At 27.2% G+C, this 24,320-nt stretch overlaps 2 protein-coding genes across 13 annotated transcripts in view; one reads left to right on the plus strand and one right to left on the minus strand.

The window, feature by feature from the left end:
* Syt7 (Synaptotagmin 7) overlaps positions 1 to 16,735 on the minus strand; it is a 49,697-nt gene extending 32,962 nt beyond the window's left edge. The window contains exons 1-3 of one of the 7 annotated variants that reach the window (XM_035090940.1): positions 16,307 to 16,735; positions 16,119 to 16,208; positions 113 to 357 (exon numbers count right to left, since the gene is read on the minus strand). In XM_035090940.1, coding sequence (XP_034946831.1) covers positions 113 to 357 — 245 coding nt within the window. In that variant the 5' untranslated portion in view covers positions 16,119 to 16,208; positions 16,307 to 16,735. Of the gene's footprint in view, positions 1 to 112; positions 358 to 5,670; positions 5,737 to 9,092; positions 9,240 to 9,976; positions 10,272 to 12,804; positions 12,930 to 16,118; positions 16,209 to 16,306 lie in introns of those variants that run through there. The other 6 variants (XM_035090936.1, XM_035090935.1, XM_035090937.1 and 3 more) reach the window with 6 other exon arrangements.
* Positions 16,736 to 16,947: 212 nt separating this feature from the next.
* LOC118071663 (carboxyl-terminal PDZ ligand of neuronal nitric oxide synthase protein-like) lies at positions 16,948 to 23,812 on the plus strand. Of its 6 annotated transcripts, XM_035090929.1 has the most exons (12): positions 17,819 to 17,961; positions 18,055 to 18,169; positions 18,423 to 18,572; positions 19,348 to 19,419; positions 19,545 to 19,634; positions 19,733 to 19,791; positions 19,874 to 19,982; positions 21,290 to 21,628; positions 21,704 to 21,895; positions 21,965 to 22,162; positions 22,748 to 23,014; positions 23,117 to 23,812. In XM_035090929.1, exons 3-12 carry the CDS (start codon positions 18,465 to 18,467, stop codon positions 23,666 to 23,668), a joined length of 1,986 nt encoding a protein of 661 aa, XP_034946820.1. In that variant the 5' UTR covers positions 17,819 to 17,961; positions 18,055 to 18,169; positions 18,423 to 18,464; the 3' UTR covers positions 23,669 to 23,812. The 6 variants fall into 6 exon arrangements, with proteins under 6 accessions (XP_034946819.1, XP_034946822.1, XP_034946820.1 ...); XM_035090928.1 differs by lacking the exons at positions 17,819 to 17,961; positions 18,055 to 18,169 and adding an exon at positions 16,948 to 17,762; XM_035090931.1 differs by lacking the exons at positions 17,819 to 17,961; positions 18,055 to 18,169 and adding an exon at positions 16,948 to 17,762 and having other exon boundaries at positions 22,751 to 23,014.
* The last annotated feature ends 508 nt before the right edge of the window (positions 23,813 to 24,320 follow it).

Below are 24,320 nucleotides of genomic sequence, written 5' to 3' on the forward strand. Positions count from 1 at the left end.
GTTGATATTGATGCAGAATTAGAGGATATTATCCCAAGATTATGATTATCCTGATAAGCTTGGTAATGAAAGGAAAAAAAAAAAAAGAGTTTAGAATCATAAAAATACTCACCCCAACGCCTTCGTATTAATCAATGGAGTTTTGAGATTAAGAAATCGATGCTTTTTTAAAAACGGTTGTGTCTGATTATACTGAATATTTTCTTCATTATCTAAATGTTGTTCAAGATCACGACCTTTAGTCTTTTTTGCTCGAAGATACAGCCAAATAGCCAGACTTAGACCAAAGAGGATCCCTATTGCTCCAAATGTTCCAAATACAGCTGTCAATATTATATCACGACGTTCCATACTCATCTACCAAAAAAAAATATATTTATATACATATATACATAAAAGATATTCAATTGATGTCATTATAATTACAGATAATAGCCAGTAAGAAGAGTCAAGTATTACACAAAAATAATCAGAAATGAACGCGGTGATAAAATAACACAAAATGATGTTAATTAGTTAGGAAAAATATCTGGCAGAAAAATAATAACTTAAATATATATTCGTGAAATATAGTATAATAAAATCAGCAAGTTAACAGTAAGCTAGATTTTACAGTGATCAAGTGAAGTTGAAAGAGATAAAGTGAGTAAATAAAATTCATAAATGATAAAAGCTTTATTTTGTGCAGAAAAATTGAAGGAAATATGCTGTCAGAAATTTGATTTGGATCTGGTAAGGAAGTCCCTTCATTTTTTTATCTTTTATTTATTATTTTATATTAATATAATAATTAGGTGAAAATATGATATATAAGATAAAAGTTTTTAACTTTATAATGAGACATGAAGATTTGATTAAAAATATTTAGATAAACTAGACCATCTCAATTACTTCTTTCCTTATCTTTTTTAAAAAGGAACAGGAAGTTGGAGAAGTTTTTTCAAACTAATTATAGGAGACTTAAAAAAATATTAGCTCTTTTTTTTTTCTCTTTGGTGGTTATAACATTAAAGTGGCCTAAATAAAAGGGTTTTATTTACTCCAAAAATATATAAGAATATTGGTAATCAATACAACCTACTGATGAATTGTTTGATTAAAATATATTCAATGATAATATAAATAATAATAGGAGTAAATAATTTATTGTGATAATAATATATTTTTTTCATGCATGTTGTTGTACTACTTTATAAAATTTTTGTTGAATTTTTATTTATTTTATTTCTTTATTTTGTCCAATTAATTATTAACTCATAATTGCTGTGCTGGTTGGTAACATCAAAAAGTACTTATATAATTGCACATTTTTCAACAACGTGTTCTCAATTTAACTGTTCTATTTACTTCTATATGTAACTCATATTTATGTTCAATAAAGTACATACATTTCATTGTAATATCACATTTAAAAGATGAAAAATTCACCTCACATATTCAAGTTAATTTCATTCCAACTGTTAAATATATTTAATAAAAATAATTTTTATTTATTTTATACAAAAAAATTCAATTATTGATTATTAATTTATTTATTTTTTTTTGTTTTATTTATTCAGATGTATTTTATTAATTGAAAAAATACTTCAAAGAATAAAATACCTATTCCTTTTTATTTGGAAAAAATAAAAATACTATTTGATCAAAAAATATATACGTATGTATGATAATATATTGAAGCATATATGGTAAAACATTTATTTTTATTCTCATCTGAGATGAAATAGCGAAAACATTTTTAAAAGTATGCATTTAAATATAATCTACAAAATGTAATATTTCAATAGATATTATTATTTTTCAAGTATAAAATATTTTTGGCTAAAACGATTTTAATTTCAATATAGAGGAATTTAATAAGATATCTTTTTTTAATAATAAAATAAAAATCCCCACTAAAATTCTAGTAATATTTAAATATTTTATCTCTATAAAATTTTATATACGATTTTTATTATTCATTGTAACCATTTTATGTAAGATTTATAACAAAAAAAAAACAATTTAAGATTTAAGATTAAACAATAAAATAACCCAAAAAGGTTTGTTTTGAAGTAATAAGTCTTAATAAAAAAAAAATTCATTGGATTTGAAGTAGGTATTTATTCTAGTAATAAACAGACTTTTTTGAGATAATAAAAAACATATAATCCGATTTGCTCGTTTTCTCTTACCTACGTCGTATTATCAGAAAGAGGATAATAAAAATTGCAAAATAAATGCTAAAACAGTGTAAGAAAAGCTCATCATTGGCGTCGGATTCTTATCCTCTCTCTCATTTACTCAAGGACTAAATTAATTTATCCTCAAGTATTTCCTCGAAAACGTTTGTAAGTACGGAGATATACAGTTATATTCAGATTATATGGACCGTGAAATAGTTATGCCAGATCATTTTAGAGCACGAAGGATCATATTTGGTCAGCCACATCGATTGAGTTGCTTTCAGGCAATATTCAGTCAGATATAATACTGTAATATTTATTTATATAGCTTTATCAAACAGTTAACCTGTGATATAATGCAATTTTTATCGTTTATAGATGTTTGAATAAGATAAAATTAATTTTATACTTTTTTTTTTATATACATAAATATATATAAAGCTATGTTTTAAAGAAATTGTAAATAATCTTGAAAAACAATCTGAAAATCACATGTATTTTTTTTCACGTGAGCTGTGAAGGATTAAGGTTAAATCAGATATTAAATCTTATTTAGTTTTGTTATAAAAAAAAATTATATAAAACATTTTAATTAAAAATATTTAAATTATTTATAATATTTAATAATTAATAAATTATAGTAATAATAATGAAGTAATTTCTATGGAATATAAACTAAAAAAAAAAAAACACAAAGATTTGAAATAATTTTTTAAAATAAAATCAGACAATAAGAATAAAATTTTAATATTCATTATGAATAATTTCCAATTTTTTTTTATTAAAAAAATCTCGTTTTTAAAACTCAAGCTTTACTTCGTCAAAGATTTTGTAAAATTTCAGAATAAATTTAAATTTGTCTTCTTTTTATGCCGATAAACCTTAAGATAAATCTGGGGTAAGAAGAGCTTTTAAATATTTTTGTAGATTTCTTTTTTTTTTTTTTGAGTTGAGCAAAAAGAATTCAAAAAACTGAAAACATGAGATAACTCAAATTGCATAGCAATTTAAAAAACCACTGATAAAATAATGGGATTATAAATATAAATAACACATTTTTAAGGATTTATAATAATAAAAAAAAATAATAATATAACAAAATACAATTCTACTATTTTAATAAAAGAAACAATGATTATTTTTCTAGACAGTTTTATTTTAAAAAATATATAGATGTGATACATAGTAAAAATAATTAACGAGTAAAAGGTATAGTGTAAAAAATTTATGATAATAAAGAAATTACAAATAAGAAATAATTATTACCTTTTTTTAGAATAAATTTAATCTCATTTTCTCATGTATTATTTTATTTTAATATGTATTTCTTATTTTATCTCAAATGATTTTATAAACTCTATATTACCTCATAATTATTTTTACCAATAATTGTACAATTATCATAATAGAATTGCTTCATAAAACAAATGAAACTTCTATCTAGAGAAATAATTTATTGAATAATAGAATACGTCAATAATAACCATTCACAATTGACTATATAATAATATCTTTTGTATACTTTAAATCACTATTTAAATTTTAAATGAAAGAAAATATCATTCATAATCCTTTTTTAATCAAACTTACCCTTTACTTTTTTAATTAAATATTTTTAATCAATATTTTAAATTCAACATTTTCTCAATCTTTTCAATATCATATTCCATACATCATACACTTTATGATAAAACAAGATAAATTTGAACAATGAATAAATTTGACAAAAATTCACTATTATTGTAATAAAATGTCAAATAGAGTGTACTTTGTAATAAAAATTGCTTGAGCTTAAATAAACTTTTAATCAATCTACAGCAGATGATTATATAGTACGGTTAGTTGTTCATGTATTATTAATATTAAAAAAAAAGCTCTCTGGTGTGCTAATTTTTTTTTCTTAATATTATTCACGTAACTCTTAATTAATTTCACGGAAAGTAACATGTTATTTGCTTCTTTATGTTGGTGTAATCGAGAGAATATATTCATAAAATAACGAGCTTAGTCGACTAGATTCAAACTACGAAGCTACATAGTATTCTTAACCCCAACCGCACGCCTAAACCACTTAAGCTTTACAGTTGAGTTAAGATGTATAAACTTGAATGTCAATTTACGTGGTTATTTGTCCTATAGAATATGTAATGTTTATAATTCCAGTTTATACAGATATATTTTTTATTTACTTACAATTATATTTCGAAATAACAGGTCACTGAGTTCATTTATAATTTATTTCATTAGATCTTCCAAGTATATTAATAAAATAATTTATTTCGTTATTAAATTGTAGTGTAGGCACTTTTGATGTTTCATAAAAGTTATATTTTATGTCAAAAAATGACTTTCTGATTCTAATGATTGATGGCTTTTATTTGATACTAAATAAACAATGCTGTTATTTCAGAATTTTTTTATATGAAAAAAATTTTTTTTTTTTCGTCACTAAATCACGTTTTTTATTTAATATCAAGTGAACTCAATTTTTTTTGTCTAAAAGATTGAATTGTCAATCATGAAGCTAAATTACTATCAAAAAAATCTCTTAAATTTGATGACAAATTACCGGTTCAAATCAGTTGAAAAAAAGGATAAGACATCATTGTAATTTTATTTTCTTTCAAAAAATCTTGAATTGAAGAATCGAAAAAATCAAAATGGTTTCCTATAATTTTGTTAAATCACTGCTTTTTTTTTTATTGATGTTCACACTTTTGTATTTACTACAACTTCATGAATCAATATTTACCCTCCAAAAGCACAACATTATTTAATTTCCTCATCATTGTTTATTTCAGTAGATATTTCCATCTAATCAAAACTATGAATTCAAAGATCTTTATTACATGCATCATTTTTAATTTTATAAATCAAATCTTTGTTCAAAATTAAACAATTCTTTTGAGATATTTCAATTGTTATTTAGAATAAAATTAATATTGTTTATTAAATATCCTAATGCATTAATAATATTACGTCCGACTGATTAATTTAATTTATTGAATTAACAGAAATTATTTGATTAATGAAAATGATTATAATATTTTAATATTAATACATATTTATTAATAGTATTTTATATATTTAATAATAATAAAAAACAAAAAATTGATAGCAATTTAACAACACTAAATAATTTTGTTTACGAAAATTTAAAGAACTGTAAATTGAATGAATGTTAAAAAACCAATTCTTGTAGTCATTTATCATTGGTTCAAATGAAGACAACAATCGACTTTGATTTCGAACGACTCGACTTCTTAACAATTAATTAATTTTATTTATCAAAACAAACGTTTTATTTTCTAATAATCATTTATTTTAATGCATTAAAACTAAGTCTCAATTGAAATACCTTAAAAATAAAACCTGCCATTTTGTACAAAAATATTTTCATCAACGATTTTCAATAAACATTTACTTTCTTGATCAAAGTTTCAAAACTCCGTCACAATAAAGCCAAAGCTTGAAGACAAAGATAATCTTTGTGTTTGTCGCTCACCTTTAGAACCTTCGCCTCCATCATGACAAGTGACAACCTACTCGAGTCGGAAATTATCGATTATCACCGGAGACGAACTATTCATATTATTATTATTAGACTCCATGATAAAAATTAAAGTAACACTCATTATAATTGAGACTTTCACGTGTTATAGAGTCAAACAAGAAAACCCTAAAACAAACAAAAGTAACTTCATTTTGTCTGTTATACCATATGTTCTTTGATAAGCATGTATATCAGGAAGATCTAATCTGTATCAGATATATCTATTAATAACTACAAGCTAAGGTATTAATATAGAGGCCATTTCAACCCCTCCTAATGTTATATTTAATAACTCTTAATCCCCAAATTGGGAAAAGGGGAATGTGTTCACCATCATATCTGCCTTTGACGTAACTCTTTTAATCATCGACTTAATACTTTAACAAGTTTTTATTTTTTTTTTTTCTTGATATTTTGATTAATACCTTCAACGACAACCATACTATTGAATCGTGAATTGGCCTGCTGGCAATAATTAATAGCTTGTGCGAATTCGTTTGTTAAAATACTTAATTGTACGAAAATATTAAATTTATTTTTTTTTTTACTTCAATTTCCAGACTATTTGTCAGGGTTGATATTTAATAAAAATGACAAACCCTTTTTTATTAGTTAAGATAAAAATTAGGTCACCATTCTGATGGTAAGCTTTTATTAATCTCTACCAGTTGGAATTATAGTATTTAAATAGATGATTAATCATCTTAAAAAGAATTTCTTTAACTATTTTTGATTAAAAAAAATCCACTGATAAGATTAATTATACCTTTATCTAAATAAATAATTTATAGTGTAATAACATTTAGAGTGCACATAATTTTTCTAAAGTTGTTTAAATTTTATTCTTCAAATTATTATAAACAAATTTGGATTTTTATTTTAAAAAATATATATATATGAATGTTTTATGTTAAATGTAAAAAATATCATGCTCTAATAAAGCTGAGGATGTTACTGACAACAAGATTTTCTATCAACCTCCTAGTATTACAAGCTTTTTTCACGTTAAAATAATGTTGACAAACTAGTTTAAAAATATTCATCATTTATACTACTTAGAGGAGTAATAATATATATTCCCTCAGTGAATTTCATCAATAAATTATAATATCCTGTATCAAATGATATTTAGTTAACCCTATTTCAATAAATTATTCTACACCATCAAGATGTATTTAATTCAAAATCAAAAATCTGAAAATAAGTTGGGAGTTTCAGATCCATATCTTAAGTAGTATAAGTAGTAGAAATAAAAAAATAAAATCCATCATATAAATAATAATAATAATAAATATTATTTTTAATATCATGAATTATGAATGACCGTAGTAAAAATCAATTACTTAAGTGAAAAATTAATATTCCATTAGAAAAATAGAAATGATTATGATAGATAACAGTTAATATCAGAATCATATACACGCACATATACCATTTGAATAAATAGTATATAAGTGTGTATGTAAGACGGAGAAAAAGAGAGAAGAAAGATGGAGAGAGCACAGTAAATAATGTTGACAATAAAAAAGTTAGAGTCGTACACTAGATTCGTAATTTGCCATTGAGAAAAAATTAGCTTTTTTATTTCTCTATTTAGATTTAATTTAAAGAGATACGTTTAATGAATATATACGTTGGAAGATCGACAAATATGGTTCAGATGTCTAATGAGGTTCATCCTCAACAGAAACAAAAAAAACCACACTGAGAAAAAAATTTTTGTTATACAAAAAAATGTGCATTTAATTAATAAAATAAGTTTGAAATATTTGTAATAAAAAGTTTGATTAAATTTAACGATAAATATATTTTGATATTTGGTTAAAGTTACACTGCAAATCCGGTCCAGTTAAAGTGTTTAATAATGAAACACTTAAGTGTTTACAATGTTGAACACTATAAACAAACTATAGCATTTTAGTAAATGCCAATAAGTGTTTAAAATCGGTCTATACAACTGCTGTAGTTTGTTTATGGAATTTATTGTTAAAATACTGAATGAGGAGAATTGGAGGTTATACAGGGAAATTATTTTGACGCATGCGCACGAATTATTTCTGAGCTGATTCATAACCTCCAATAAAGAATTTTTCGTATAACCTCCAAATCTACTTTTTTCGTATTTCGACTATGATATTGTAAGCAATTTAAATGTTTAGTTTATAAACATTTAGATTTACAGTGACTGGTATTTAAATCTATCGTATATCCAAGTGTTTAAAATTTTCAACGCCATAAATAAACTATAGCAATTGTGTAGATAAATTTTAAACACTTCTTGCCGTTTATTAAAATGCTATAGTTTGTTTATGACGTTCAACATTATAAACACTTAGGGGTTTTATTATTAAACACTTAAATTTTCTTCGGATTTGCAATGCATCATAATTAAATCTGTAAAAATTTGACCATATCAATTCCAAAAAAATAATTCATTGCAACTATTCAAAATTTTTATTTTATTAATTAAAAAAAATATTACTTATTCACAGTTAATTTCCTTCTCAGTGCACTCAATCTTATCCTTTTCTTTTCTTCCTCTTTCATTTAATAAAATGTCATTTTTTCATTCTCCATATTTGCCAACTACTTCAACTTCTAGTTATACAAAGAAATACATGATTTGTCCATGTTAAGTAGTCTTTCTAAAATTTTTACATAAATTTACCGAGAGTTTTGTTGAATTTTCATCTACTCATTATGTTGGTGTTAAAATTTAATTAACTCAAATTTATTAGCTTTTTTACACGCGAACTTGAATAATTAAACACGTAACAAAAAAAAAAAAAATACTCGTGTTATTTTTCAGTTACGAAATAATTTCGTTATTAACTAAATTAATTTTTTTTTATCAATGACCTGAATGGGTCCTCCATAGAGGCCAAATAATACAAAGATAATAGCCAAATTGTTTTCAAAACTTTTAAGTGAAATTTTTTAATTATTTTAATGGATCATCTCTCGATGTTATGAAAAACTTGAACGCAAAAGCAAACATTTAAACTTTTGTTTTGTAATATTTTGTTATGAAAGCTTTAAGAACAACTCACGCTAATTTTCATTAGTGTACAGTCTTCATTCATATAATATATACAAGAGGCTAGTGAAAAAAAAAAACAAAATAGTAGATGAAAATTCATTGTAAATAAAAGAGTTTTCGGCCTCACAAAATAGTTTCCGAATATAACATTTACCAAATTGATTATTATTTTTGAATATTTTTTTTAATCTATTTATAAGAAGAGAAATTTAATAAATAAAAATGAAAAAGTTTTATTAAAACAAAATGGTAAATATTTTTTTTTTGATAAAAACCAGAAAATAATCATAATTATTTCCGAAATAACAGAAGGAGTTGAAGAGCATTTACTTACGAGCTTTTTCGCGACAATATCAGGGTCATCATTTTTCGGAAGACCTTGAACTGAGTCCAATCCAAGCAGTTCCGAATTAACCATTTCTTACTTTCAATAAATTATTCACACTACAGACAAATCACTCAATCTTTCTTTTACTCTCCACTATTTTTTTTACGACTATATTATTGAAAATTCTATTATTATTTAATGATTTATTCTTATTATATTATTAAATAAATATTATAATAGATAGTTGAAAATTTAATGCAGATCTAAAAGGTTATATAATTGCTGCAAGAATTAAGATATTATTATTAATATAAATAAAGAAATAAATATGAAAAGTTTTATTAATGCCTCACTATGGTTATTTGCAATGCAATTAAATATTGATAATATTTATTTATTATTAGCTCTTGAAGTCACAGATAATCTATAATTGATGATTCTAAGAATTAGGGTAAATCTTCAATTACACTAAATAAATGCTTGATTATTTGTAAAATACTAAAATACAAATAAGCTTGTCACTAATAACTCAACTATAGGTAAATAAACAAAAACTTATTATTTTGATTAATTGTGTTTTCACACACAAAGGTAATAAATAACATACGCAAAGCATACTATTAAAATTTATTAATATCTAAAGGTAAACTACTTGAATGTATAAAGAGAGTCTTACGATAAGAAAAAAAAACAATGCTTCAAACAGTACGTTGTACTTCTACTGTAATTGCTCAACTATATAGATATACAGGTGGTGAACAAAAAAATATTTTTCAACAAACTAGTTGACTATTTGATAACAACCAAAAAGAATAATTTAAAATATTAATTATCACTTTGAGTAAAGAAAGAAATAAATAAACTACTGCTACAACATCTCACTAACTCACTTCAATCGCAAGAAAATTGAAATTAACGAAAATAAACAATGCAGCCACACAGAATTATTGATGCCACACAAGATATTTCGACAAATTGATTTTAATTAATTATTTCGTAACACTATAATTTATCAAATTCTGATATGAAATTGTTCAGACATTGTTATTTTTAAATTAATTTATGTTATTGTTAATATATAAACGAAACAATATTGATGAAACTGTTTACAAGTATCCCGATATCCTTGTACCTTCTGCATTGTCGGAGCGCTACAATGGTTGGTTAGACTTGCGCAATATCACTTCGGAATTTTCCGACATACTTCGTTCACGCTCGTTAAACTAGTAGCGTAAACTCTGTATTACCAGGTTGCAGGAGAACGAGAGAAACAGGAGCGATAAAAATCACATGACCTCAGTTGCTTTTACTTAAAAAACTTTACACGATAAAAATAAATCAATAAAAAAAAATTGATCTATCTTTTAATTTAAAAAATTTCGTATATTATTACATAACGGAATTCAAGTAATAAGAAAAATGATTGATGTGTTTGTCTCAAAACTTTTTCACAAATCCTTCAGTTTGTTGTTGTTGTTTTATTATTCTTTACTTTATTTTTTATTTCTATATTTCCTTGTAATTCGATTCCATTTCATTTAAATATTGGCTTCCTGTCTTAAAACAAATATCTACTAGTTCGTAAGCTCATTTTTTATTTTGACAGAAATCAGAGAAAAAAAAAAATAAACTTATTACTGCTATTTTTTATTCACTCAATAAAATTTTCAAGTTTGCTCACTGTTTCAAATTTATTAATCCATCTTTTATTAAGATTTGTTGCGTGACACCTATCTTATCGTTGATACTAATAAAAAAACAAAAAAAAAACATTGAATAGATAGTGTTGGATTTTTTTTTGCTTTACAATAATTAATTTTTAGAAATAACCATTCGAATTTTTTTTTTTAATTTTTTTTTAAGAATTTTCCGATTCTGTCATGAACTTGATAATGTAGTAGAGTAAAAGAGCTTAAGTCCGACAGGAGGTGAAACCGATATTTTTTTTCTAAAATATATCTTTTACTTGCATGAGAGCTAGAAAAATAGCGATATGTATTCGAAACATTTCGAGAGTAAAAATCCAATAGCACGTTAATTTAATTACTTGTTTGAAAATTTATTATACCGAGCAAATATATTATTTAAATTAATTAATTCCGTATTTAATTACGTAAATTCATTTTTTTTTTCTTCACGAATATTAATTCAGTAAATATTGCCTCAATATCAAAGCGATAAAATGTTTATTTACTAGAAATAATTTTTTCTTTTTTAATAATAAAATATTATCATTAAACCATTTAAAAAAAAAACAAAAGTTTTATTATTTGGACATATTTTAACTTTAATTCTTTTAAAATATATATCCATAAGGCTTTGCTTAAAAGTTTTTACGTTTTAAGTAAGTTTGTAAAAATGTTCATTCTTGTTGGTACAAGTGTTGTTTTAAAAACTTTTAACGCGTTTTTTGAAAACTAATTTTTTAGAAAGTTTCCTACAATAACTTGAGAAGCTCTATTGTTTCTCAAGAGTTCTTTTATTCGCAATTAAATTCTCTAAAGCTCTAATTAAATTAAACATAATTTTATTATTTAAAAATTGGATAACAATCGATACTAAACTTTGTGGTAATTTATTTAGCTACTTTTGAACATAACATCATTTAATATTACATTAAAATTTAACTTTGTAAAAGCATAAAAGCTTTTAAAGCTTATTTTCAAATATAAATATTAAATAAATTCATATTAAAACAAAACGATATCAATAAAAAAAAAAAATTCATATATTCTTTATGTAACTAGTAGTTGTTTTGTGATTTTAAATATTAAAATACTTTATTTTTAATGAAGAAAATACGTTTCAAGCTTGATACTAAAAATTTATAAAGCATGAGCTTGTTGCATTGGTTGCAAGTTTACAAGAATTCATGATTAAAAGTATAATGCTTTTTAAGTATCCTTTTTTTTTTTTTTACTAGTAAATAGTTCCAAAACAACCTTAGTTTTAATAAAGTTCTTATTTATTCAGGAATAATTTAAGTTTTAATAAAACGTCAATATCTTATTCCTACAAGTTTGTTCTCATCCACAAAGGTATCTCTAATATTCAATATTCAAGTTGTGAAATTTGTTTAACATCATTGAGGCTTTTGTAACTACATTTAGTGACTTCCAAGGGTGTAAGAGGATGGCCTCCATCACTTCACCAAGTTACAGTAGTCGCTCATATATTAAACCTGTGCTACCTTCTAAGGCATCTTAAACGGAATTTAATAACAAACTATAAACAGGTGTAATTTAACTTAAAAATTATTTAGTCCAGGTGCGAACCTAGAGATCCATACGACTGATTTCCCAATGGAAAGTAACGAAAATTGGCTAGTTTGCCTCTTTTTAGTTAAAATTATATAAGTAATGAAAAATAACACTGTTCATGAAATGTGAAAATCGATTAGTTTTCTTCTTCTTAGTTTTTTCATTCGGCGCAAAAAATCATATCATTCGACTCTACTCTGCAAATCCTCAGATTTCACAAAAGTGTTAAAATAACACGCATAAAGTGTGTTCAATGTAAAATGTTTGTAAGCAAACTGTAGATGATTAAACATTGAATAGGCTTAACGTGTTAAAAGTATTTAAAAGAATAATACACTTGGATTTGCACTGGAAAATTAAAAAGACTGTCGTTAGTAAGATATTTTCATTCGACTTCAACAACACAGTTTTTATTTCAACTCACAATACTCCATAAATATATATTGAAGAGAGAATACCTGAGAATTTTCACCTGAATATTTAAACTAACTTTTGAAAAGCACTGTATTTTGATCCTTCTCTTTTGATATTTATATTTTCATATACGTATTTCCGCCACATTAATAGCAAAGGATATTTTACAATAGAACCAGATAGCAGAATGGCGAACACGGTTTAATCGCTTCGTGTTCCCGGAAAAATGAGCATACCGGAAAGGTAATATCGTCGTGATATGAAGACTGTTCTAGAGGGAAGATAATGAAGAATCATTCCCTCTGCTCGTGTAGACATTTGTATTTACAAGGAACTGTTTTTATGACAATAGATTAGCATATGGTCAATGGAGGCTGTATATACAATGCTTGTGACTAGAATTATTGAGGATTTTCTAATCACCATTAAAAGATTCCCATTCGTGATAAGAATTATTAAAGTCGTAGGCAGGGGATTTATTTATGGAATCACAAAGAAATAAATTTTTATTTAATGTCACAGAATGAAGATCAGGTATATATTAGAACAGTTTTGATTTCTCTGCCTACTCAAACTCATCTGATGGACAATAATTGATAACAATTGTTATAAATAAATAAGATATTACTGTTTATAACAATCAAAAAGTATCTACACAGACAGAGTCGCAGACATAGGCTAGTTGATAATAAAAATTTCCCTAGAGATTTCTAAAAAAAAAAAAAATAATTATAAATAAAATAATCGAGATTATCAAATTAATGTTGTGAATTCAGAATTTTTTTTGTTGAAAAGAAAAAAAAATGTCTTCATATCAAACTCAAACGACTTCTATTTCCATGAATTTATTGTGATTATTTCGAAAAAATTTTTCCAACTATTACTTTTCCTAGACAAGTTTCATTCGTTTTACTACACAATCTCCTCCTTGTTCGATTTCTCCTGAAAACGTAATATTTCTCATTTGAAAAAAAAATTCCCAGCAGCAAGAAAATGTATCTTGAAAACAAAAAAAAAAACAAAACCAAGACGTAAAAAATCTATTGGAAGAAATTTCGGTCAGTAGCAGAATTAAACCAATTAATTATATCGTTTCCTTACAACCCTAGGACATTAACTTAAATCATAGGATTACATTCGCTAGAATTTTTCCCCTTAGAAAATATTTCCCTGCAACTGTTCTCATTGATTTTCTCATGACCCTAGTTCTCCATTTCTCTCTTTTGAGTCTGTTTGTTAAAATAACACCAGATTGATTGTAATACATATACATGTAACTGAACATTATTCGGCAGTGTGTCGTCCTCTTGCGGAATATTTCTATGGCACGAAACATGAATTGATAAATAATTAATACTTTAAACATGTCAAATCTTTTGCTGAATAAAACAAGAAGAAAAAAAAGGTTCTACTAGTAAATAAAAAAAAAAAAGAAGCTAAAAAATGAAGAGTAGAAACGTGAAAGAGAATTTCAGAGAATGCCCTACGGAAGTTTTCTGCAATTTAAGCAAGAGGAAAAAAAATCACATAAATATAGCAATATGTTCACTTTTCAGAGCTATTTCTATAGCCCCATCTTATTCAGTGAAATTTAGTTTGGTTACATAATATTTTTATTTTAGTAATATCAAGTATTAATACTCCAATAGTGGAATACTCCAAACACTGGACAATATCACTGGAAGATTTAAACGCAATGATTTACTTGAATACACGAAGATAGAATGAGCATGATGAAACGAAAGACGTGTAGGTGGCGATAAGCTTTAGCGTCAAATGCGCTTACTAAAATGAGGGTTATTCGTCGCTTTTCTACTAAAAATAAAATGTGGTATTTGTCTACTTGCTATCTAATACCATGGTGTAGATTTAATATCACTGCTATCTCGAGGGAACAAGACATTTTTATGCTAAAGAGATTTTTCTTATTTGTCCAACGAGTAAAGGACTGAATAGAAGTACTTTGATCTTTAAACTTTAAAAACAGGTAAAAGCAATTTGAGATATCATCCTTGATTTAACATAATAACTGATTAACAATCTTTGTCAAGACTAACCACATAGAAAAAATAAATATTCTTTTATACCATCAAGTACTTGAGTTTATGAATATTTATCTTAAAAAGAATTTTCTGAACTAATTAAAATAGAAATGAAATACGATATTCAATGAAGAGAAAAATTGTTGTTGATTAAAAAGATAAAAGTAAAAATAAAATAAAATGTGAAGACTCTTCAACTCCTCTCTTTTCTACTACAATTTTCCAGAACATCAATGTAAATTAAAAACTCTAAAAAGCATCTTAAAGTTGGAAAATTTAAGTTTTTTTTCAGGTGTTCATATGTGCATTTAAACAAAAGTTATAGCCTTTTATTTGCATGATGGGTATAATTTAATATAATTACTATAATTCCCACTAGTCATACTAAATATCATTGTTCTAAGTATATGCATATTATTCAACTAACAATATGTCAGTAGCATTCTCTAGATTGGATATACTTGACTAAAAATAGTAATTCATGTGAGGTATTATCGAACAAATAATAAACGAAGTGACAACTATCAGTACGTCAATAATAAAGTTTTATATATAATTTACTTTAGCTCAATTATATTGAGTACTGAAACATGTAAATATATAAATAACAAAGTTTTAAATCACATCTAGAAGAAAAACAATTGAATAAAGTAAACTACTTAAAATTTATCTTTTCTAAACTCAAGTATAATTTCTTAAATTTACAACATGAAAAATTATATTATTAGTATTTGCAATCTATTTAATTTATTTACTGATAGAAGTTATGAGTTACTTCGAAAGAGTTTATGCTTTTCATAAATAAAATCATTTAGAGCTTAATTATATTAAATAATAACCCCTAAAATGATTTTATTTTATTAGTAAATAAAATTCTTATTATGTTTATTTGGTATTACATAGAATATATTGTACCGAACTAACTTTGTCCAATCTCTATTCAATGTCTTAGGTAAGATAAAAGCAAGAAGCTCTCTATCAGAATCAAACTGTCAAAGGTGTTAATTTATCCTAATAGCCCACTCATATTAATTAAGTCAAGTTAATTAGGGCTAAAGAGGAGATGGTACCGAGATTACCACACTTCTAAGACAGATAAATAGCTTCTTTCGATCAAGAGGTATTCAATGTGATATATATAATAAGGACCTATTCTACGTTTCCGCTGAGTAAATTAAATATGCAATTATTTGCTGATGGTTATTCATTAGTAAATGGTTGTTTAATAATAAAAAATTAATACTAGACAATCAATAAACACCCACCATCATCTTAAAAGGACATAACTTTTTATATTAAAGGCTTTCATAACATACCTATGAACCTAGATATCGATGAGTTTGAAGAAGACAATAAAAAGCTTCTATAGATAGGAAAGTGATTGTAAACTGGAACTTGAATCCTCACTGTACAAATGAAAACAATTTTAGTTTAGTGTCTATTTTTAAAACAAATATTTCAATCAACCATTATTATTGATGTTTATTTTTATTAAAGTACTAACTTGTTTAAAGTTGCAAAAAAAATTGAAATAGGTTATTTTTCTTCAAGCTTAACTTGACGTCGAAAAATGATTATTCTTTCAAGAACATAATAGATAGCCATTATCTATTATTACATTGGAGTACAATACTCTAATATTTATAGGTTATTATCTAATTGATAATGAATTAAATCATTATATTAAAATTATATACAACTAATTATTATTAACAGACTCCGGTCTCATAAATGTTGTTACAACAATTAACGCTTTTGAACAATATATATTCGGTAACAATGAAAAATTATTTCGTAATAGGTTAAAAGTGTGGTTAGGTTTAACGGGAACATAATTATTATTTCACGTTATTATTTTTATTCATTACAACACGGATTTTAATTAATTACGAGCAAAGAAATAATGAACTTTCAAAAAATGATGACGACAAAGCGTCGTTACGCCGGCTTTTGTTTTTTTTTGCGTTTCAGTTTTCTCAACTGATAAAAGAGAAAATATACTTGATTGGTAACCGAGTAAACTTTCTCACCGACGACAGTCTGCAGTGACCTCTAGTAGAATCTATGGCACCAATCGTCCACCACTCAAATGTTTTTTTTTTTCAACGGCTCTGGGATTGAGCTGGATTGAGCTAAGAATGTCCAGGTTGCTTCTTTAGTTTAGTCTGTTAGAAGTTTTACTCGCGATTGGAAATGTTTACGTACTTGTAACTTATAGAATAAATCCTGTACCACGCTTCAAAGAAACTTGACATTCTAACTGACAGTAATTCCGGTTTAAAATCATTTTTAAAATAAAATTCCAAAAAGACGTTTTTAACTTGACAAAAATTGTTTATAATTCAAAAAAAAATATAAACATGAGTAACTTTTTAAAAAAAAAAAAGGATACTTGAAAGAATAAATTTTTGAAGCGTAGGGGAAATGATTTAAAATAATTGTGAGAAAATAATTGTGATTAAAGGTAGTTTGTTAATGAACTTAACTTTTTATCATAATCATTGCTGTTATTCTTCAGTAATAGATTTTTTTTGTTTGAAAACGATGTAAGTTCGTTCCCCTTTGTATCTCGGGCCGTTCAACCTTGGTTTCATAGCCGCCAGAAGAACAAGAAACGGCGTGTGTGTGCGTGTAGCAGAAAACTGGGAGCAAGTGGAGCGAGAATGTATGGAAAATTGAAAAATAGATAGAAATGAAAGCACATTCGATAATTGCTATCTAACCAAAGAGCACGAAATGATTCGCTATGGTGACTGACACTTAAGCTCCATCATCGAGAAGATTATTACTTGCATTCTCGTTGGTACATTATCATTTTTCCCCTGCTTACACTGTCGAGAAAGAAGGAAAGTCTGATTCCTTGCTACACCGTCATTCAGACACAAGAAGGGAGAGATCTCCTGAGATGGTGTGTGACCACGCATGCATGAGTCTACAACACTACGGAATCACGTGAATGTGTGGGTATATAATAATATAAGAGACTGAAGCCCCTCTGACTATCCACCGTTTGATATTAAGCATCGTTCACAGAATCTTGAGAACACCCAAGAAACCTGACCTTGAAATTACTTTCACTAAGAATTGTGAATTTTTAAATAAGAACAATTTCTATGGGAGGAAATGGAGTTTTTCTTTGAAAAACTAGTTCCAAGACTAGTTAAGTATCAAGCAGATTCAATACTCAATTCATTGGCCTTCAATACTTCAAATACTGTCCTTGAATTCTAATGTGAACGCTGTTTGATTCAGGTGTGCGTATAAAGGTGCATCTTCGCAGTGGAATTTCAACCTCATGGCTCGATGTAGCCGATTATTTGAAACTCTTTTGTTCTGTCAGATCATCTCGGTCTTAATCATTTTATTTGTACGATAAATCATTGTAATATAATATTTTTTTAGTTACCAGCATGACACATTTTTATCACTTTAATTCTATATAATAATTGTTTTGTCTTTGAAAACTCCAATGCCTGGTAATTACTCATTCTTGGATAAAGAATTGAATACATTTGTTCAACAACAAAAAAACCTTCAATCTAAGAAACTATCAGCATGTTAATTAACTTAATTGAATATATTGACTTACTAAATAATAATTGGATTCAACTTTGTTTCAGCGTACTTAATTTATAATTTAATACACCTGGTATGGGCCAAGCATGCCCTCTAAAAAGCAGTACAATCTTGTTCACAATGATGATTACGATACAAAGGTTTCTCTGCACAGCGAAGAAGCTTTTCATCGTGGAATTGTATTCCATGCAAAGGTATTAAATTCTACTCCAAAATAATCCTTCAATTAGAATCAAAAAAACTGCACTCATATAAAAGAATTAATCAAATAAAAAAGGATTTTAAAAGACAAAAGTTGTACTACGTAAATTTATCAATTAAATTACCATAGTGTGAAAAATTATGAGTAATTATGTCATAAAAAAATGAACATTACTCCGGTCTACTTCGTAATGACAGTATTGTACTGAAATAACCAGAAAGAAAATATAAACAATCCACGGAAATTCTTAATTATTTTTTTTCAAATCATTTTCGAATGTATAACAAAAAGAAATTTTATTATCTCCAGTTTGCTTTATTTTTTAGCAGTAAAAATAAAAAATTAGACTGTAATTATGTATTAAATCATAAAAAACTCAACATTTACCTCAATTTTTCAAAGATAATAAAAGTTTTTTATTATATCAACTATGTTTCAAATGATGGTTTAATGGTAACAGAGAAAACACCTCATTTGAACAATGAGGCCGCTGTCGAGGAAGAAGATATTTTTGTTCTATCATACAACCATACATAAGTGGTGTCATTTTGCTCACATGTTCATTTTAGAGTGCAAGATTATAGAAAATTTTTTAAAAGTTTTTTAGAAAGTCAATAATTCTATCTTGCTACTTTTTTTGGTTGATGATGAGATTCATTTGATTCCCTTGTCTGGTTGTAGCATAAATGGAATGTTCCTCTATCACTGTAATTTTTTTTCTTCTAAAGTTTACTGTTAGAGAGTAACTATTAACATTTTTTTTATAGTTTATTGGATCGATGGAAGTTCCTCGACCTACCAGTCGAGTGGAGATAGTAGCTGCGATGCGTCGGATCCGAGTAAGTTTTTCCATGAATAGTAAAAAAAAAAAAATGTTAACAAAATGCATAGTCTATTACATCACTTAATGCAATAAACGTAAGAAGTAATATGAAATGTATTAAAATTTATGTGCATTTTTTAGTATGAATTCAAGTCAAAAGGAATTAAAAAGAAGAAAGTAACTCTTGAAGTTTCGGTTGATGGCGTCAAAGTAACTCTTCGCAAGAAAAAGGTATATTAAAAAAAAAAAAGGTGTAGTTTATTAAGTAATAAAATTTAATAAAAAATAAAATTAGTTTCAATGAATAACAATTGCAATAAATTTTTCAGAAAAAACAACAATGGATAGATGAAAATAAAGCATTCCAAATGCACTATCCAATCTACAGGTATTTTATTATCCTATATTTTCAAAGCATAGACTTGTCACCGAAGCAATTAATGAGATTGATTTTAATATTCTATTTTCAGAATATTCTATGTCTCCCACGATAGCCATGATCTAAAGATATTCAGTTACATCGCTCGCGATGAAAACAGTAATTCATTCAAATGCAACGTATTTAAATCGAACAAAAAGGTAAGAATGTTTTCAGCAGAGTAAAAAAGATATATCCAAAAATAATTGAAATGAAAATATTTAAAAATTACATTTTTAATGTCATTCTGAATAACACAATTAATTTACAATTGTTCCGAGAAAGATTTCATTTTATATCTGATAGCTGACGTTACAACAACCCTATAAATAAGCAAAGCATCAGAGTAAAACTACAGTTGTAGAAGAATTTCGTACAAGACCAGGTGAACGTCGCTGCCAAAAAGAGTTGCTTTACGCGAATGATTATCCCGAATGCTCAACAGTGGACGGCAAGCAAGTACAGATTGAAGAAACTGTACAGTTTTGAGCGGAGGTTATTAATAAAACATTTACAATCTTCTTGTAGCTTAACTTTTGTGCGTATTTCAATAATTTCAATGACGTTTTAACGTCCCATAGTTGATTATTCCTGTTGCCCATGTGCTTGCCTAGTCTGATGATAGGCACCGGAATTATTTTATCGTGTTTCTAACGCTAGAAAATCCGTGGGCTGAGACGTTGACGTTGATGTGCACTAGTATTAGGAGTATCTGAAGCATTAGAAGGTAGTCCAGTTATTAAAATAGCTGCTATAGACTGTTGGGTGGTTTTTATTCTCTGACTACTTCAGTTAGCGCTCATGTGTAGTGACGTTTTTCTATTTAGTGTATTCAATATTACTACGATCACTGAATAATGAACGGAGATTTTATTTTATAAATATTTTCATTACTCGGTACCCTTGGCTCAACTTCTGGAGTACAAATGTAGGTGATGAACGATTCCGTGCGTCATTCACAGTAAACTTTTTATAACGTTTATTTCAATTTCATTATTACATTTCGTCTTTACTCCAGTTTATAAAAAATGTTAAAGAATGTGAATAAACTTATAATATCACCTGTTTCAACACCGTTAGACGGTGTAAATGATAATTCTGATGGCAATCAAACCCCTACAATATCAGAACCTGGAACTCCTGGTGCTACAAAACCAAGAAAAAAATTATCCTTTAAAGAACCATCATTTTTTGGTTCTCTAAAAATAAAAAGGCCTTCTTTTAGATCAAAGTCTGTTTCTAGTACTTCTTATAAAGAAACTGCTAATCTTTCTTTAGTTGAAGATCCTTTTGAAGAAGATGAAAATTATGAAGAATTAGAGGTAAAAACAGTGACTTATAACCTGACATGCTTTTATAATTTATACTTGAAAAATTTATTATCGCATAATAAATAAAATAGAGTTATGACTTATTATTATTATTTATAACATATGTTAATGAATGTAAAAATTCTTTTTGGTTACAGAGCCAAGCCATGAGAGTAGTTAGGACAGTTGGTCAGGCTTTCGAAGTGTGCCATAAATTAAGTTTAAATGCTGAACAAAGAGAACAAGAGCTTGAAAAAGACAGGGATGTAAGAGAACGTAGTGAAGAACATCTGCTTCGTCGAGATGAATACGAAGATGAGATGATCAATGATCGTTCTTATCTTACACCTGCTCGGACCCCTTCTCCTCACATACATAAAGACATTTCGCTGTTAGGTGATGGAGAAGATCCTGCTCAAGATCCACCACCGGCTATTACGCCTTGTATACTTAGAACACATGGGACCTCAGCATCTCCAATCAGACAATCTCCATCAGTAATTAAATTTTTTTACGTTGGATAAATTAGCCCTTTTTATTTGAATACTTTTTAAATGAGTATTTTTATATAGGGAACTGTAGTATCAGAGTGTGGAGAGTTGTCAGCGCTAGGTGGAAATGAACTGAGATCTTTGAAACATGACGTTCAACTTCTTCGAGAGCGTCTAGAGCAACAGAGTCAGCAAACACGTGCTGCTGTAGCTCACGCACGTCTTTTGCAAGACCAGTTGGCAGCTGAAACTGCAGCAAGAATCGAAGCTCAAGTAAGAAAACTAAAATATTAGAGAATCATTTATTTCTTTATTTTAATCTGAATTAAATTTTATTTGTAGACGAGGAGTCATCAGCTTCTTGTTCAGAATAAGGAACTTTTAGAACACATAAGTGCTTTAGTGAACCATTTAAGAGAACAAGAGCGTGCTACAGGAGTTCATGGAACTCCAACAACCCCATTACCAGGTGCTAATTTAACAGGAAATGCAATATCTTCTCAAATTCCTACAATGCCTGATCTCTCAAATCTCGGCCAGGTAACTCTCTACCGAATGATGTCATGATAACGTCAATTAGAGAAATAATCTGTGCATTTTTGTATTTTTATACTTCATTTTAACAACTATTGTAGTTGTCTAGCTAATGTTTTTTAAAGAATTTTTTACATAATAAAATATAATATTCTGATAAATGTGTGAATATTAAAGCTTTAATTGTACGCCCATGCTCCAAATATTTTATAAATATTTTCTGCTTTTTTTGAATATATATATTAACTAGTTTTCAACATCTTCATAATTTTATAGCTGTAAATTATTTGTAAATCACAATACTGGAAGCAAAAACTTCAAATTGTATGGCTGTATGCTTTTTAACATAATCCAATAATAAACTACTGTTTTTGCTTCAATGCTCCGTCATGTTACCACGAGGTATCCGCGACTGTTGCTCGACAGGTTCTTCGCATGGGATGTGTGGATTTAACATCAGTAAATGCTAGGTAATCAGTATCATCAGCCGCCGCAGCAAACTGCAAAAACAAAACATCGTTGTGTACTAATATAATGCTCATTGTTCTACGGTGTGATCTTAAACCCGTAACAATACACCTTTCTTCGAAGCAGTCACATCGAACGCCGGGTCAAAATTCACCTTGGGAGTTGGAATCACAGGCTTTTACATACAATTATCCACCTGAAATTTATACAACGGCTCCTGCTCGAAGTGCACTCTATACTTCCAATGATGAGATACAATTTCAAGCCCAGTTGATGGAGAGACTTCACAATTTAAGTCCTTATCCAGCTCAAAGGTCACCTTATGCAACACCATCACCTTATACTATGCAGCCACCAACTTTCCTTCTACCACCAAATAATAAATTACCTGTACGTATTTTTTTAATACCGTTATTGTTGATAAAATCATACTGACTGCAATTATTATTTCACCTTTAAAAACTCCTCATTCATTATATTCAAATTTTTTAGAGTTCACCATCACCTGTAGGTTTGTCCCTTCGAGTAACTCAAGCCAACAGTTATACATCATCTCCAGTAATGTCACATAAAATGTCAATATACACAGCATCTGCTGAAAACTCTACAGATCCTCTTTCAGAACTTCAAACACTGATCAAACCTTTACCCTGTGTTGACACACGTACCCTTGAACGTCAAAGAAACTCTCTACACGTCCTTGGACCAGCTGTGAGAGACACAGACACTGGACCACTCTTTAAACAACCACAAAGATCTAGTTGCCCTCCACAAAATTCATTAACTCTAGATAGTCCACAGCAAAGCAGACGACTAGAAAATAATGGAAAGCAGAATAATGTTAAGCTTCAAGAAAGTCCATCAGTAGATGTAGGAAAAAAATCAATAAATGACGATAGTTCGACTTCAAAAAATGCACTTGCTACTATACTCAGGTCGAGTGGACCACCACCATCAAGGACAACCAGTGCAAGGCTTCCTTCAAGAAATGATCTCATGAGTCAAGTTCAACGCAAAACTTGGGCTCGACATACTACTAAATAGTTATAATAATGAATTAAAACTTTTTAGTCAATTGTTTTGTTACTAGAAGACTTTATAGAAAAGTTTACTAAAGAAATTTAAATTAACAAAAAATGACAATGAAGCAATTTTTCTCATTAATTTTTTTTATTATAAAAATATTTTTAGCTGGAAGAATTTTTTAATGCAAGTACATTACTTTAAAATGTATTTTTTATGATCTTAACTATTTTCATGAAGATAAAACTATGATTATTGAAATGAATAAATTTTTTAATTGATGCTATAAGTAATGAAATGTATTTCTTTGAGAGCCCCAATGAGTTCTTAATTTTTATCAATCATCAACATTTTGAAGTAACAGAATCAAAGATCTAATTTTCTTGTCGACATCATCAATTTCTCTTTGAAGAAATCTAGACTTTCATCAATATTAATATCAATTATTTCCATCTGATTATGATCTTTCTACCTAAATACTATCTTTGATCCAGCTGGGTATGATACATTTCATCAACCTCATGCTTATGAATAGATAAAATCTGTATTATTTTTTTTCAACAGGAAAGAAAGTCAAATGATTATCTGAAAGAAAATAAGAGTCATCGAAAGGTGCAGCTGATATTAACTACTGTTTAACGAGGTCACAATCATTAGTAAATCAATAAGTCTA

Source organism: Chelonus insularis, unplaced genomic scaffold (genome assembly GCF_013357705.1).
Source record: "Chelonus insularis isolate UGA/USDA-ARS -01 unplaced genomic scaffold, ASM1335770v1 contig_88_pilon, whole genome shotgun sequence".
NCBI lineage: Eukaryota > Metazoa > Arthropoda > Insecta > Hymenoptera > Braconidae > Chelonus > Chelonus insularis.

What these genes read in the sequence shown, in the direction of transcription:
- LOC118071663 (XM_035090928.1), top strand. Translation starts at nt 18,465, where the DNA reads ATGCCCTCTAAAAAGCAGTACAATCTTGTTCACAATGATGATTACGAT. An exon ending in CTGCGATGCGTCGGATCCGA is followed by an intron (nt 19,420 to 19,544) that starts GTAAGTTTTTCC and finishes TGCATTTTTTAG; the next exon opens with TATGAATTCAAGTCAAAAGG. An exon ending in CACCAAATAATAAATTACCT is followed by an intron (nt 23,015 to 23,116) that starts GTACGTATTTTT and finishes CAAATTTTTTAG; the next exon opens with AGTTCACCATCACCTGTAGG.